Source organism: Aspergillus saccharolyticus (genome assembly GCF_003184585.1).
Source record: "Aspergillus saccharolyticus JOP 1030-1 unplaced genomic scaffold BP01scaffold_2, whole genome shotgun sequence".
Taxonomy (NCBI): domain Eukaryota; kingdom Fungi; phylum Ascomycota; class Eurotiomycetes; order Eurotiales; family Aspergillaceae; genus Aspergillus; species Aspergillus saccharolyticus.
This window is the reverse complement of record NW_020290612.1, coordinates 1143969-1158803: the sequence shown is the minus strand read 5'-3', so window position 1 is coordinate 1158803 and position 14835 is coordinate 1143969. Positions and strand designations below refer to the sequence as shown.

General features: G+C 48.8%; 3 protein-coding genes and 3 non-coding genes across 6 annotated transcripts; 3 read left to right on the top strand and 3 right to left on the bottom strand.

Moving 5' to 3' along the window:
* Positions 1-784: 784 nt before the first annotated feature.
* Positions 785-3167, top strand: BP01DRAFT_370927 (uncharacterized protein; the record flags this gene model as incomplete). Its single annotated transcript, XM_025576637.1, has 5 exons — positions 785-832; positions 890-1017; positions 1085-1365; positions 1417-2626; positions 2684-3167. 5 exons carry the CDS (start codon positions 785-787, stop codon positions 3165-3167), a joined length of 2151 nt encoding a protein of 716 aa, XP_025435476.1.
* On the bottom strand, positions 2899-5111 carry BP01DRAFT_400913 (CoA-transferase family III; the record flags this gene model as incomplete). The annotated part of the gene is made up of 2 exons (XM_025578597.1): positions 2899-4108; positions 4170-5111. 2 exons carry the CDS (start codon positions 5109-5111, stop codon positions 3320-3322), a joined length of 1731 nt encoding a protein of 576 aa, XP_025435475.1. The 3' UTR covers positions 2899-3319.
* Positions 5112-5831: 720 nt separating this feature from the next.
* Positions 5832-8268, top strand: BP01DRAFT_413126 (acyclic terpene utilization AtuA family protein). The gene is made up of 7 exons (XM_025578989.1): positions 5832-5956; positions 6016-6090; positions 6155-6333; positions 6413-7050; positions 7134-7337; positions 7405-7544; positions 7616-8268. Exons 1-7 carry the CDS (start codon positions 5899-5901, stop codon positions 8134-8136), a joined length of 1815 nt encoding a protein of 604 aa, XP_025435474.1. The 5' UTR covers positions 5832-5898; the 3' UTR covers positions 8137-8268.
* A 3110-nt stretch (positions 8269-11378) lies between these two features.
* Positions 11379-11452, bottom strand: BP01DRAFT_t22. The gene has a single exon. It is a non-coding gene; the product is annotated as a tRNA-Ile (tRNA).
* A 730-nt stretch (positions 11453-12182) lies between these two features.
* On the bottom strand, positions 12183-12256 carry BP01DRAFT_t21. Its single transcript has one exon. It is a non-coding gene; the product is annotated as a tRNA-Ile (tRNA).
* A 1217-nt stretch (positions 12257-13473) lies between these two features.
* Positions 13474-13547, top strand: BP01DRAFT_t25. Its single transcript has one exon. It is a non-coding gene; the product is annotated as a tRNA-Ile (tRNA).
* Positions 13548-14835: the final 1288 nt, after the last annotated feature.

The following is a 14835-nucleotide window of genomic DNA, read 5'->3' as shown; positions in this document are numbered from 1 at the left end:
CGCTGGACGGCTTAGGCAGGCAGGCGCTTGAGTTCAGGGACATTAAAAGGACGTCTCCTCTACGTGCCTCAAATCATCATTATAGCTAGTCGCAAATCAGTCAAGGAGCTCAAAATGGTCGGTGTGCTAGTTAGTTTGAAAGTACATCCATCGGCCGGACGTGTACTCGAACAAGTCACGAGGTTCGGCCATCTTCCGGATTGTAGAAAAAGGGCGTAGGAGGATACGGCTTGTCTTATATCTGGCGATAGATAATTTGAGAAGTCCACTGATTAAAGTATCATGTACACGTTTAGCCATGATCGAGTCAGCTAATAAGTAGAGGAGGCTGAGTTTCAAGTGTTATTGCGCTCCTTACACGGTCAGTTGGGTCGCGTGGAAATGCCTTAACTAGGTAATAATTGTTAACATAACTTTTGACTCCAGTCCTTTTTTTACCGGTCGGAGGCCGGTCTGGGCCGCCGTAGCACGTGATACTTCTCCCGCTCGGCGGAAGTCGCCCTTAACCAGCACCACCGTCGTGCGATCCGTTAATTGGTTACTTTCACGTGTCCCACGTCTGGCTAACTCATCACATGCCCTCTACTTGACTATAGTCAACTATAGTTCGCTTGAGTCAATTTCCAGGGGGTCCTGGGTATCTGTCGAAACACATCCTGATCAGGTACCCTCGCAGTATCCGCCCGGTGCTTCGCGTCAGCGGGTTCGCCATCACAGAAATTATTACCCGTCGAACTCGGGTGTACTCCTTGTAAATCAGGTCCGTTGCATCATCATCGATGAAATGAATGAACCAGGACCCTCCCGTGTTGAGAAATCACGTCCGGCTAAGGTCAGTGGCAAGCCAGCCGACGACAACGTTGACTGCATCGAATTTAACCTTACATAGGCATGCAACACCTGCCGACGAAAGAAAGTCAAATGCGATGGAAAACGGCCAATTTGCTCGTCATGCATGATCTTCAAGCTTTCGTGCGGCTTTGAAGATGTCGGGAAACATTCTAGTCGCTCAAGTAAGTGAGTCAAATCTGGTCCTCTCCGCTACATGGTGCCTGGGTTGTGGAACCAACTCTTCATTATATAGGGCGTACATTGGCGAACTAGAACAGCGTCTCAGACAGATGGAGGATCGATTGCAGCGACTCAGCCGAGGTGAGAAGGTGCCTCAACACGCAATTCATGCTTCGCGGCCTCCTGGTGTGGCTGCAGGTCCTGGAGAAGAAGGAGAAGAAGAAGAAGAAGAAGAAGCAAACGTCCTTCTTCGAGCCCAGTTTCCAGATGGTGAAGCCGTCCAGACAGGCCAAAACACATCCGATCAGCCATCTTACTTTCTTCGAGGGCAGAATGGCAGAATGCGCTTCTACGGTCGGTTTTCCTTATCTCCCTTGGTGCTCGAAAGCTGATTCGGTAATTTAGGAGCATCTTCCGGATTCAGTGCGCATTATTCTGGAAAATTGACCTCCCAGAGGGACAAACAACCAAAGGTTGGCCTGGAAAATGTGGCCCGACCCAGTAATTTCCAATGGCCATTGACAAACTGGATTCCCCGAATTCTCCGAGACGACTTTGGGCACCGTACCACTCACCCTCTACCGACGAGGGAAGCTACACTGACCTTAGTGACCGAGTTTCTTGCTAACTTCAATCACACTATTCCGTTGGTGGATGCTTCATCACTACTGCGTTTGATGGAGCGGCAATTTTCCTGGAATCCGGACGATAGTCCATCATCATGGGCCTTGATCAACGTTGTGATTGCTTTTTCCTACAGAGAGAGGGCACAAGCATGCGTCGACCCGAGTGGTGATTGGAAGAAGTCATTGAGCCACGTCAAAAACGCATTGAATGTGGTAGTGGACCTATTCCTTCGCAATGCAGATCTCCCTGCCGTACAGGGACTACTGGGATTGGCTCTTTACTTCCAGGGAACGCCGAACGCACAAGCCCTGTATATGCTTGCGGCGTCGGCTATGCGCCTGTCGCACTCTATTGGATTACACAGAAACGCCACTTCTGGCTTTACCCAAGCTGAGATCGAAGAGAGGCGGAGAACGTTCTGGATATCATTCGTTTTGGATGCTGATATTTCCCTGCGCGTTGGACGCCCACCGGTTCAGGACATGGAGGACTATAATATACCATTGCCTGCTGAGATACCCTACGATGGTCGAGGTACCATTTCTATCGACGGGACTTCAGTTAACTTCTTTCGCCTGCTCGCTCAATTTGCAATAGTCCAAAGGCGTGCCTATCTGCATATTCAAACTGTCCTCGTTACTCAACAACCCAAAGAGATAGCTTTCAAGTCGGCCAAGGCTTGCGAAGAAGCTCTGCTGTCGTGGAAAAGGTCAACTCTAGATACAATTCAACCAGAGCACATATTCGCTGCTAAACCTGACCACTCCCAGCAACACCTTCTTCGTTTACAACTTGCTTATCACTCTTGCTATGCGAATCTTGGTCACATGTCCCTCGTGACTTCATACCTTCCCAATAAAGAGTCACAGGAGTGTACAAGAGAGATCGACAGAGAGATAAGTGCGCTTTGTCTGCGCGCTAATGAGTCGGCGCGCTCTGCATTAGCTTTGCTTCCGTATGTTCGTTTGCTCGGACCCAACTACAGATGGCAAGTCTCGATAGAATGACTGCGCTCTGGGAATCGAGCCAATACTTACCTCGCAAGGAACGTTATCTACTTCTTCCCCATTGCATGTGTGGCATTAGCTCATGAAATATGCCTCCATCCTACCCATCCACATTCCAATGAGGACCTCGCCATGATTCATGAAGCAACAGCATTTCTCACAACTGTTTCAAATGAAGAACCCGGCACATTTGTTGACTTCATACTGAGCGTGTGTTCCGAAATCGAATGCTCTGCTAGACGCGCCCTGCAACAAGTACGAAGTGATCATATTCGGTCACCAGCAGCAGGTGCTGATGAGGATGCTGTTGACCTAGCCACCGACCTGTCTGGACGCGAACGCCCTGCGGACCACACCGATAACAGCGCCTTCAATGACGAACTTGACTTTCTCAATAACGCAAATCTTGGTTATCTTAATTCGCAGTGGTCAATACCTCCTTTTTGGAATTGGCAAGATATATTTGTTGGCGCGCCATTTTCTCCTGATACGGACCGAGGGAGAGCTAGTGGATCGAATTGAGACCCTCAGTGGGATCATCAATTGACAATACACTATACGGCTTAGCATGGAGGCAATTTTCTTGGTTTCTGAGGAAAGAAGAAACTCGGTTCTCAAAGGACACATTTGGTGTATCGCTTAGATAACATCTATATATATTCTGTTCGCTCAGTCTATGATAGCCAGGTAATAGAGCGGTCATGGTGGCAGTGTGGCACAGGTGCGGAAGTCCACCTCGCTGTTGACGCATCGTCATTCAGTCGCGCAACTGGCTTCAAAATTGTGTGGCGTCCCCAGAAACCCTCTTCGAAGGTAGTCATATATTTCGAGTTTTCATCCAGATAGCCGGGAAGAGCTTTCTTCCACCCATTCACAACAGCGACCAAAATTTCCGAAACATATTGGTCTGGTGTGCTGTCAGGGAAAGCGAGCCTCTTGGCAGTCTCTTCAACAACATGCAGCGGGTACAATCCCACCTCCTGTGTCAGTGAGATACAATCAGCAGCAACAAGAGAGCTCGTGACATGGTATGAGCCACCCTTGATTGCACGGTCGCGGACCGCCATCATAGCTGCCAACGCGCCGACAATTCCAGTAACCATGTCAGACACTGGAAGAGGTGGCAACACGCTCTTCCCTTCTTCATGTCCCTGGGACCGGCCCATGACGTATGAGCTTCCGGATGCAGCATCTCCAATCTGCTGCCACCCTGGGCGCGCGTGGAATGGACCATCTGGTCCATAAGCGTTTTCATCTACATAGATGATTCCTTTGTTGCGCTTAGCGGCCAGCTCGAGGAGATTGTGGAGGCCGAGGCCCTTTCGTTGCAACGATTCCATTCGGAAACCTTGAATGAAGATATCAACGTCGGCAAGGAGCTCGTGGAGACGATCCATGTCTTCCGGCTTGGTGATATCAAGGTCGATAGTCCGTTTTCCCGCGTTCAAGACGAGTTGCAAGACCTGGAACACAAGTTAAACATGAGTGATATAATTATTTGTAAGATCAGTAGATCGCACTCACATTCAGATCGACTAGTCTGCTGCAGTTCACTCGAATGACATCGGCTCCGTAAGAGGCCAGCGTAACACCAATCTGAGGACCGGCGATAATTCGAACCATCTCTAGGACCTTGATGCCAGCAAGCGGTCGACGATCAGACAGACCCTTGGCGAGAGGCACCGGGGGGGTGGATTTAGCATATGTCTGCTCGGAGTAGTTGACCAGGGGGTGACTGTCAAGTCGCTTTCCCATCTCTGTCTTCCTCCACCCATCTGGCGAGTAGCAAATACTTCCGCAGAGGCCATGACGCACGTTATGCATCTCAAGCTCGTCCGGACTCCACGTAATGATATGATTCTGGATATAATCGTAGTATTCTTGAGGTTTATCAAATGTCACGCTTGTGTCGATTCCCATAGACTGGAGAGTTTTCTTGGCATCCAAGGAGCCGTGCAGCTGGTACCAGACTTTAGGATCCTTCGTCTGATAGATCGCTGTGGTCCGGCCAGCGATGCCTTGAAAGACGCCACGCTCGAAGTCTTTGGGAAACAAGGCACTCATTTTCCCCAATCGCCCAATTTCCGATAATTCCATGCCATTAATGTAAGTGGTGAACACCGAGCCAAGCCAAATTCCAGCGTGGTCGGTGTCGACTGTGACACTGCTTTCAGTCACAGCCTTTCCATCGCGAAGCTCCAGTAACTCGTTGGCTACCACGCCCGCCATAGCGTGGAGGGCGGCTGCCACAGCGGCGGATTTGATGGGCCCTGGAATCATGGGCTTCGGCTGGCCCTCAAAACGAACGGTATCCCATGCAGCTTTGTTCTGCGTGAAGCCGGGAGTCCGCGAAGCGAGTACCTCAAAGATCCGCTTGGCATCCTCGGGCACAGGGAGAGCGCTCTTGTCGACGAACGTTCCTGGGCCGTACACATTCGTGCCGGAAATTGTTTCGTGGGTCGACATGGTGCGCGGACCGATGTCAAGTTGCAAATACAGGGGAGAGAGTGATGGAAGCTTGATCAGATGCAGACGGCGAGAGACAGGAGGAGCCAATTACGGCCGTTCATAAGCCCAGGGAGAATGTAGACTAATGTATTTGATGAAACACTGGCCCCAGGAATCTTGCTTCACTCATAGACCAAGTGGGACTTGGTTCCACATATTGTTCGCAGTCGGCCTCCACGGCCCGTGGAGTGAAGGCTCCGTGGGCCGGGGAGACTTCCAACGTCACAGGATAATGTTACTACGGTAATGCAACTTTTGAATAATAAGCGACCGGATATAGAAATCGGAAAGATTGACTCAAGTCACTCCAGACATAACAGGAGCACGCTTGTCAATCCCCGCAAGAATTAGGCCGATTCCTCACGATCTTGTCTTGAGGAACATCACGCAAGCTTCACAGGATCCACCGCACGTTAGAAAGTTTCTCGAATTCCTTAGTGTATTCGAAGAAGGCCCTTTAGTTTCGTCGTAAGGCTGCACGATGTTGATCTCGCCAGTAAATACCCGAGACAATCTCGGATGAGTTGCCAGTTGAAAGTCGTCCGTGGTCCGCGGCCCGCGGGACTTTGGGGAGCCTGCCATTTCATCATCTTGTGATATTCGAAAGACCTAATAATAGCCCAGTTTGTCTCTCACGATCTTTCTCACTCTCGTTGCACGGGCTCTGACTACGGCATCCGTGAATATCTTACTTTGGAATTTCTGTCTACTCGCTCAGACCAACTCTTCGTTTTCCACCATTGCAATGCCGCGTCCTATTGAGAAACGACCTGTAAGAGTGGCCAACTGCTCCGGCTACCATGGTATGTACCCATAGTATACGTGCCATACCTACGATCACCCGTTAAATCATGCAACGCAGGCGATCCCGCATACGAAATGTACCGCCAAGCGACATTGGGCGACGTCGATTTCATCACCGGTGACTATCTTGCAGGTACGTCTGTCTCATCCGCCATGTCTCTATGGAGTTCAGACCAAGCTGATCAGAATTCCTCCAGAGGTCAACCTAGCCAACAATGCGCAGGCCTGGAGAAGTGGGAAGCATCCAGGGTACGAGCCAACCGCCTGGGATGGCCTTGAGCAGACGATCGACGTCCTCGCCCAAAAGGGAATCCGAGTGGTCATCAACGGAGGCGCTCTAGACCCTAAAGCCCTTGCTTTACGAGTGAAGGCACTGGTCAGTCCAACAATTCTTCCGACCGAGCTTTGGCTATCGAGGAATGAAGTCTCACTAACCGAGGATGGGTTCTGACTAGGTTGCGGAAAAGAATCTCCGCCTTTCCGTCGCGTATCTCTCGGGCGACGATATGTATCCAGCTTTGGGTCCCAATATGCCCACTACCAAGGAGGAATTGCGTCATCTCGACTCCGGTAACCCATCCGCAGCTCCAGCTGAGCTCACCTACGCCTTCCTCAACAATGGTGGAAAGCCAGTACCCATGGTATCAGCACACGCGTACCTTGGAGCTCGAGGCATTGTCGATGGTTTGCGACGGGGAGCGGACATCATCATCTGCGGCCGAGTGGCTGATGCCAGTCCCGTTATTGCCGCTGCTTGGTTCTGGCATGACTGGTCTGAGCAGCATTATGACGAACTCGCAGGTTCTTTGATTGCGGGCCATCTCATTGAATGCTCGACGTATGTGACTGGCGGTAATTTCGCTGGCTTCGATAAGTATGACCTGGACGAACTCGTCGCCCCAGGTTTTCCCATCGCTGAAATTGCTATCGATGGCACATGTGTGATTACCAAACATCCTGGAACATCTGGTTTCATTAACACGGACACCGTGCGCTGTCAGTTTCTCTACGAGCTACAAGGAAATACCTATTTCAACAGCGACGTTAGCGCTCATATTGCCGATCTACGCGTTGAAGATGCAGGGAAAGATCGGTATGTGACCCATGATCGCTGCGGCTACCCCTTTTAGAACTTGATCCTCCTAGCACATTTGAACTGACCCTCAACATCTACAGTGTACACGTATTTGGAGTTCGCGGAACACCACCGCCATCGACCACTAAATGCGCGGTCTTTTACCAAGGAGGATATGAGTGCCAACTCCTACTCAATGCGGCAGGATATGCGACTTCCAAGAAATGGGATCTTTTTGAGAAACAACTCCGCCACTTCATTCCTGAATTAGTGATGAGCGACCTGGAGACACTGGAGTTTCAACGGTAAATGACCGAGAATCTTGGACCACAACTGTTTCATTTGAACTTGGGGCTGGCTAACATAGCATAGAGTTGGGGTCCCCGCTCAAAACCCGAGCAGTCAACTGGAGAGCACGACCTACCTTCGAGTCTTCATTACCTCTCAAAAAGAGTCCGCTGTAGCTGCAGCAGCAAAGGCGATGGGCAACATCTCCCTGAAGCATTTCTCTGGTAGGGAAAAATTCATTGCAAGCCTCGTTATTCAAGAAGCCATCCGGGATAACAGTTTGTAATCGAAATAGGTTTCCATGCGTCATTGGATTCGCGATCTGCCGTACCCCGGCCTTTCCTCGCATACTACCCTGCGTTGATCAAGCAATCAGACATTGATGAAACAATCAACTTCATCGAAGAATCCGACAAGATTGTCTCTTTCGGAACCGGGCACCCGCCCCAATACGAAGAATCTGGCATTCGAGACAACTACGACCCTGAAAACCCACAAACATACAACTGCAACACCAAAGAAATGCGATTGGGGGATATCGCTCTCGCTCGATCGGGGGATAAGGGAGGAAATCTCAACGTGGGATTTTTCCCTACAAACCCCAACCACTGGCCTTGGCTTCGAGCTTATATGACCAAGGACCGTATGCGCCAACTACTCGGGCAAGACTGGCGTGATAGCTTCTTCATCGAGCGCGTTGAATTCTCTCATATTCACGCAGTTCATTTTGTTATTTATGGTATCTTGGGACGCGGCGTGAGCAGTTCTAGCCGCCTCGATGGCTTTGGAAAGGAACTTCGCGGATTACCTCCGTGACAAGGTCGTTCAAGTTCCTGTGGAGATCATCTAGGCTTTGCATGTCACGTAGTCTCCATAGTATCATTCTATTCCTGTTTTCCTTTTATTAACGAATATCAAGCGCTCAAGTGCGGGTGCCATACGTTTCGGGCAATTGGGATGTCGTTAGAGCCGACCGTTGGCTGACTATACAAAGGCGCCTGTGAAGTAGGTTAGTTTAGGAAAGATATTATATGAGAATTTTGCCTATCTAATAACCCAAGAGGGACTATGATATATGGTAAGTAGGTATCTCAGTCCTCGAATATTTATACTGGAGGCGATCAGCGGGGATTGTCCTGCAAGTTCAATAGAGATTGGCATTTCGTCAGCACCCAGGGATTCTAGACCAGTTTGGTGAAAAATAGAACAAGGTGAATTCTTCGGACTGAAGATATCACAAGTATGATAACGACTCGGAACAGCGAGCGCCAAATTAGGTCAATGGCTGGTATATAATCTCACTTGTGGTGTAGGGCGGTCTTCTAATGAGATGACAGATGAACGAGTTGCTTTAAAGAACACAATATAAGCCCATCAGACTGCATTCTCTTGTTATCACAATCTTTTTTTACTCTCGTTACTGACGTTACCCGAGCAACGTCACCATGGCTGATTAGATATTATCACCTACCTGTCTAGGACAATTAACACTTGCTTCTAATCTAAGTCCAGACTCTTGAATGATTACCCCGAGTTCTGGGGTATAAAGGTGGAGAAGATCGTCAGCGCCATTTGCTATGTCTATCCTGACGCCTGGACTCGTACGCTTGAACTCAAAGCCTTCTCTCAACTGTGCCGAGCATCCATCAAGAATCGCTCAAAAGGAACGAAATCTACCTGGACATGAGCTTTCACTGGGTTATGACTCTGACGTAGAAAGAAAGTTACCTGACAGTAAGGTATTGTAAACTAGAATAAGATCATAGGGTTCTCCTGTATGGAGTAGATATAGGTAAATAGAAAGATAGAATAGAAAGGGGCACTACAACTATGGAAACACTACCGGAGTAAGAGGGTTGTTGATATTGAAATTGAACAAATATATTTCAAAGTCCGAAGACTGAAAAGCCCGAGCTCAGTTGGAAGTGCGAATCAGCATGGTCATGAGTTACATTTGAAATTGCCTTCTATCAAAGCCAGGTGATATTGCTTGGATGGAAACAGTTCGGTACAGGCGAAGTTTTTCCACTGAGGAGCTGTTTCCTTATCCTGGAGCCGAATGACAGGCTTTAGGACGCTCTGCTGTGGCCAGAAACTATCGTCAAATTTAACCCTGAATGGCGAGTCCTCGTCCATGATGCCAGGAAACTTTTCCTTCCAACAATCGACCGCTTGATACGCGAGTTCAGCGATGTATTGATCAGCAGTACCGGACATAAAACCAAAAGTCTTTGCTGTTTCCTTCAGAACCTCCATTGGGCACAAACCAATCATAGGCTCCAAAGAAATGGTATTCGCAGCTACAAGTGAAGAGAAAACATGGTAAGATCCTCCTTTCGTGGCACGATCGCGAAGAGCCACCATTGCTCCGAGCGAACCCACAAGACCAGCTGTCATATCGGCAACTGGAATTGAGGGGAGAATGCTGTGGCCCTCTTCCTAGCCTAAGGACCGGCCAATAACATAAAAGATCCCTGATGCAGCGTCGGCAATCTGCTGCCATCCTGGCCTTGATGCAAACGGACCATTAGGACCATAGCAATTTTCATCCACGTACACAATGCCTGTGTGGCGTCGAGCGGCAAGTAAGAGTAGATCGTTGAGACCGAGGCATTTTCGCTCTAAGCTTTTGTAGCGATACCCTTTGACAAATATGTCCACATCGGCAAGGAGATTGCTGAGTAGCTCTCTGTCTCCTTCCAGATTGAGGTCAATATCGACCTGCAATCATTCGAACCATTTCATTGACTTTGATACCAGCCAAAGACCGTCTGTCTCCCACAACCTTGAGGATTGGGCATTTCGATGTCTCGGGTGCATAGTTCGCGAGACTATAATTCGCAAGTGGGTCTCGAGCCAACTGCTTCCCCATCTCAGTTTCTCTCCATCCCTTCGGGGACTAGCAGATGCTTCCGCAGAGACCGTTTCGTAGATTATGCATCTCGAGTTCATTAGCGCTCCAATTCTTCACATGGCTTTGGATACAGTCACATGTCTCTTGCATAGACAAGAATGACTTAGTGGTATCTATACCCATACTTTCAAGCATAGTATTAGCATCCATCGACCCATGAAGCTGATACCAAACATTTGGGTTCTTGGTTTGATAAACGGCGGTAGTTCGAGCAGCAAGGCCTTTTCCGAAGTCTTTTTCAAAATCTGTTGCAAACAACTCAGGTAACTTGCCAGTCCGCGCAAGGGTGGGCAGGTCCATTCCGTTCACGTTTAAAATATAATTGGTGGCAAGCCAAAGTGCCGCATGATCTATAATGATGGTGATCCCATTTTCGACTGGGTTCTCGCCATCACGGAGATTTATTATCTCGTTGGCAACGAGGCCACACATTCCATGTAAAGCTGCGGCCACAACAGCTGATTTGATGGGACCGGGAATGATTGGACGATCGTGACCGTCAAAAACAACAGAATCCCATGCCGAGCGGTCTATAAATCCTGGAGTCCGTGACGCGAGATGTTAGAATACGCGGCGTGCTTCTGTAGAAACGGGGAGTGGGTTGTTGTCGATGTAAGCACCCGGTCCGTAGACATCCGTCCCGGGTACTGTAGAGAATTCGGCCATCGTGATATCCTTGCAATGGTCTTTTTCGAAGTAGTGCTCAAGTTCAAGTTGGAGAGTTTATTTCAGTCGTACTTATGTCGCCTCTCATGCTGCAAGCTGAAAACATGATTGGCCTCATACTATTCCCAACCGGATGTGGGGGACCGAGATTAGCCGATTGACCGGTTACCAATGCCGTCGACGGCGGCAATTAGCGGCCAGCGGCCAAGCGGCCCACGCAGCCAGCCACCTTTGGCGACAAAGTCCAATTTGGAAATTCCGCTTGTTCGTACCGCCCTGTATTCGTACCATTATATAAGGGTGTGCTCGCTTATGCTTATATCCTAGTATATGGGCGGTGCGGAATGTAGACGAGTCACGACAGCGTACACCACTTTACTGCCCTCTCCCATCCACCAACCTATTCACCAACAAACCGATGCGTCCGCCACCCCATGCCATCCACAAAAACAGCGTGTTTAATGCAAAAAGGAAAGGCTGGTCCCAGAGGGGCTCGAACCCTCGACTTTAACGTTATTAGCGTTACGCTCTAACCAACTGAGCTATGGGACCCGCTTGTTGAAGCAACGTGAATTTATGTCTCTTATGAGGCTGCAGTAACCTATGTCATACAAAGAGCCAATGTACTTGCTGAGGAACAGGATAAGGGTAGAGTTTTTGCTATATTGGTGGCTTACTTTGCTCTAGACGACGGCGGGAGAGCCGTCCATGATTAATTTGTGAGGCCTTTGCGTCGATTGTTCTGCATGGCCGGTGCGTGATGTTTTGTGTATTTTCGGGATTCGTTGATGCTTTGTGGGGGAACAATGGGGCTAGTATATATATATATATCCTAGCTCAACGATCGTCTGCGTGTGGGCCTGGATTCTATAGTCGGTAGAAATGTGAGCATGGTTGCTTGGGTTCGGTGATCCCTACGGTAGTTAGTTGGGAGGAGCGCAGAGCATATGCACCGGGATAGATACGGATTGGACTCGATTCAGCTGTATGCACCTTGAGTCGTGTGCGAGATAATCAAGCATTTTCTCCTTGAGCACCTTTAAATACACCTTTTCCAGCCAACCTATTCACAGGCGAGGTACATAAAGGGCTCTCCGCGGGCAAGCCTCAAACTCAATTCGAATAAGGTTTGGCTAAGCGGCTTCGGCTCCCGGCAGTCCCAGTTTCTTGGAACCGCACTATGGATGACTGTGTTGTACAGTACATGGCGTGCTGTCCTGCACAACATCAACCGACATAAAGAGCAACCGGCCATAAAACAACGGGACTGACTGCAAAAAGATGGTCCCAGAGGGGCTCGAACCCTCGACTTTAACGTTATTAGCGTTACGCTCTAACCAACTGAGCTATGGGACCCACTTGTTGATTTCGCCAGAAATTAGTGTTTTATAATCCTAATTAATGTATATTACTCATGTGCTTGGTTCTGGCGGTCATCGCTCGGGCTGAATTCCACGAAAACATTCTAATTCTACTGGTAGTGATCATGGTAACTGTCGACTATCTAGTAATGATGCTCTTGACTCTGTGGTTTCCTTGACTGTTACTACGCTGTGGTTGCCGGTGGCTGGCTGCTTGAAGCCTCGAACTAGTTTCGCGTGTGGTCGAAGGTGCTGGCAGTGCGGCTTTGTATCTCTCTGGTCTTGTACTATTGTCTATGCGTTGCATTGTGCTTTTGATCTAGGTGCTTGTTTCACTGGTGTGTGATAGTATTTGTTTTTTCTCTCTGTTTAGATCGGGGCTGGGTTGCTCTGCACCACCCGCGGCATCGGATATATACATTCGTAGAGCAAAGTGCACCAGCGACCCTATTGAGCCCACCCCAATCTGCAAGTGCCAATCCCCACCCAGGGAACAAAAGAGGGGCACGACACCCACCCACGCTAGTAGAGCCACCAGAACCGCCTGCGAAGGTTGAATTGTGGCTCATGGCCTGGCCACAGACGCGGTTAAATATGCATAGCACACCCGGGAATTACCAGACATTGCCTGTGATATAGTACAAATGTACGGCATATATTCACGGACAAGGGCTCCAATTTCGACAGTATATATAGGAACAGCTGGAATGACTCTCGTGAGCCCCGCGGATAGTCATAGAATACATCTACCTAGATGCGGAAAATGAGTGCTCGGTGGTGATACAGCATAACAACTGGTCATGTAGTAAACACGACCACCGTGATTAGAGTACCAACGGGGATGTGACCTATCCCAGCCCTAGGTGCAAGCATCTACGGGTGAAGTATCGAACACACTCCAGACCCCAGCTCATACTGTGTTGCCTCCCACGATCTGACTTTGTGCAATTCGGCAGTGGCTCGATTGATAGGACAGCTATGCACTATTAGCCTACCGATAATAGCACAACGACTGCACAGTAAGCTTACTAACAGATCCCGGTCATACTCAAACACACCAAAGCCGACTTAATATGCTTATTTCTCAGAGATCAGCACAATAGACTCCCTACTGCGACGGCCTATACAGTTCCCGAGCCGAAATATTCTGCAATCACATTTGCTATTTTTTTGATCTATTTAACATACATTTTCAGTAGCAAACATCAACCGGGTCCCATAGCTCAGTTGGTTAGAGCGTAACGCTAATAACGTTAAAGTCGAGGGTTCGAGCCCCTCTGGGACCATCTTTTTGTGTTCTGTCTTTCCTTTTTTGCCTTATAAATCATCCCGAAAGCCAGAGTCAGTCCGTCAATGAACATTCTATCATCTGGCGAAAAAAACATCGGCTCCTTGTCTCGATTCGAAAGACAAAGTGTATCGTAGTCGATGGCTGCACATTGCCATGACATCGTCTCCCGTCAATTTCTTTTGCAAGGCATTGTAGCCTGCGTCTATCCTGGAACCTCTGATCATTAATGTATCACTGGTTTCTACTATGACTCCTCATCATAGGAGGGTTAGTCAATTCTACTTTGCTCATTCTGTAGTAGATCTTGTCTTCTAGCTCTGGCCAGATCCCTGTAACCGAAGTAGTGAATGCTCCGAACCGGCCAGCACATACAGCATACACCCGCACACGAGAACCGCCAGCAACAGTGCACTAGAGGGCGGGTATGCCAGAGCTGAGCCATCCCTAGTAACACACAGCTGGAATGGTCTAGATACAGGTCTGCTAAGACCGGAAAAATCTAATATCTACGGCTCCTCCACCAGCCGATCTTATGCGAGAGACAAGCAGCCCGAAAGACCAGTAAGAGAGATTCAATGTCAGTCATACAAACCAGAATACTAATGCGTGGGGTAAGAAATACACAACACATAGGGAAAGGCATTCTTACCCAGTTCCGGTACCCAGGTCTGCAATTCGCGGACTTCGCCCCCGAGGGTGATATCGGAATGTGTATGTTATCTAAAGAGCTCGACGCAGAGAAAGTAGTGAGTAGTGAAGATTCAAGCTAGCCCTAAAACTTGTTTGACAAGCATGAAGATAACACGAATGTAGCAAGCACAGAACCCACCGAATGACTATTAAGGTAATTCCGTGCGCGACATAGCCTCATACAGTACTCTACGCATTTCGTGCCGTACCTCGATTCCCTACAAGGGCTTACTTAGCAGTCTCAAATAATCCACTCCCTGAAGAAAAGGCAGCGACACGTCGAACAATGCATGAACTAGTTCCTGGGAAAACAGAGCCATACTAAGAAGACTTTTCACTATCAACCTGACTAGGAAGCAAGTAAGCACTGCCCATCGGAAAAGTACCACTAGTCCACTAGCCAAGCAGGTTCTCTTTATCCCAGTCATGGGACATATAGCCAACCGCATCGGACTGCTTTTTCTCGGTTGACTTACCTAGGGTAGACGTTAGATTCGACCATCGTACCACGAATTTTTCAAAGGAAAAAGCTCACTGAGCTATAACCTACTTATTACTCCGTACTTATTGCTCTCTTGCTTGCACTGTGCCTT